Source organism: Scyliorhinus canicula, chromosome 12 (assembly GCF_902713615.1).
Source record: "Scyliorhinus canicula chromosome 12, sScyCan1.1, whole genome shotgun sequence".
Classification (NCBI taxonomy): Eukaryota; Metazoa; Chordata; class Chondrichthyes; order Carcharhiniformes; family Scyliorhinidae; genus Scyliorhinus; species Scyliorhinus canicula.
In genome coordinates, this window is record NC_052157.1 from 163,772,067 (window position 1) to 163,773,287 (window position 1,221).

The 1,221-nt window shown below is 43.2% G+C and overlaps 1 protein-coding gene across 1 annotated transcript in view; it reads left to right on the forward strand.

The window, feature by feature from the left end:
* The window catches only part of LOC119974364 (collagen alpha-5(IV) chain-like), an 8,902-nt gene extending 8,067 nt beyond the window's left edge, over nt 1-835 (forward strand). Inside the window, exon 3 of the mRNA XM_038813135.1 lies at nt 801-835. Within this exon, the coding sequence (XP_038669063.1) occupies nt 801-835 (35 nt within the window). The remainder of the gene's footprint in view (nt 1-800) is intronic.
* The last annotated feature ends 386 nt before the right edge of the window (nt 836-1,221 follow it).

Sequence of the window (1,221 nt, forward strand, 5' to 3'; positions counted from 1 at the left end):
GCCAGCTGAAGTTCTGTTTGAGTGAATCCTTTCAACTAGCTGCAATCTTTCATAACAATCCACCCCAATTAATGATGATTTCTCACCCTCTATCGCCTCATCTCGATGTTCCCATTCTTAACAATAAGACAGCAGGATCCTTTTGTGACTATTGTGTTACCATTGTAATCTGTGAGTTTACAAGTGGATTGCTTTAAAGATCGGTACGTGATAATATTTGCCTGCAGTCCTGTGTCAATCCGAAATGGGATAATTCTCCATTATTCTCATGGAGAATCCACTCCCGAATTACTTTGAGAGTGCTTTGACTGGTCTTTCCCGATCCAGCAAATCAATCCCAGTGAGAGCTTCTATCATGAAGCTATCCGAAAGTGAATATGGTGAGCAATCCTCTCTATCCGCTACGATGTTGGATTTTTTCTCTGCGCTCTTCACACTCTGGATCCGTCTGCAATCACTGTTGAACTTTTTAAATATGGTCACTGGAACGATGCTGTTGAGAAACGACACTGTGCTGAAAGTGGTTAAGTTTGCCACAGTTAGAACAAAGTTTTCCTCTCGCCGGACAATTTCTGGACTGTGGGGCCGTGTCCACAGTGTGTACACGTCAACGCTCCTGTGATGCCACTTTCAAAATGGCTGCGGCAAATCATTAATGGTGTCAGCCACGCTTTCCCAATTTCGCACAATTTTTCCTGAGCCAAGATATTCAGGCATATTCGCTCGATGCCTGTTTCGCTGGCCTGACCATATAATCGCATCTACAATCGACAACAACGGTCTTCTGAAATTTTTCTCAGGCACCCGTTCACCGTTTATTCGAACACAACCTTGATCTCGCAGCATAGACCCGGAGGCTGAGGAAAAATTGCCAGACTGCGCTCCCAGCTTAAGATCTGTGATTGAGTGAATCTGCAGCCGTTTTTTTTAACATGAAGCACCCATAGAATCTGTCGCACCATGCTATATTTATTTTTATCCTCTTCTGCAGTCAATTTAAATAAATTAACGAGCTCCAAATTCAGTAGGCGCGCTATTTCGCTTTGGTCTGAGGCATTTTCAGGCACGGAGGCAGAAAAAAAAACTTCAAACTGTTGCTTAAAGAAAGCCCAGTTCTAGCATAGTTTACCATGTGTCTTGAAGTGGTCAGGCTTCTTGAGACCTTCCATCTTCTGATCAGGCTTTACCGTAGATTTTTACTGAGTTGTAGATCCTGGATTA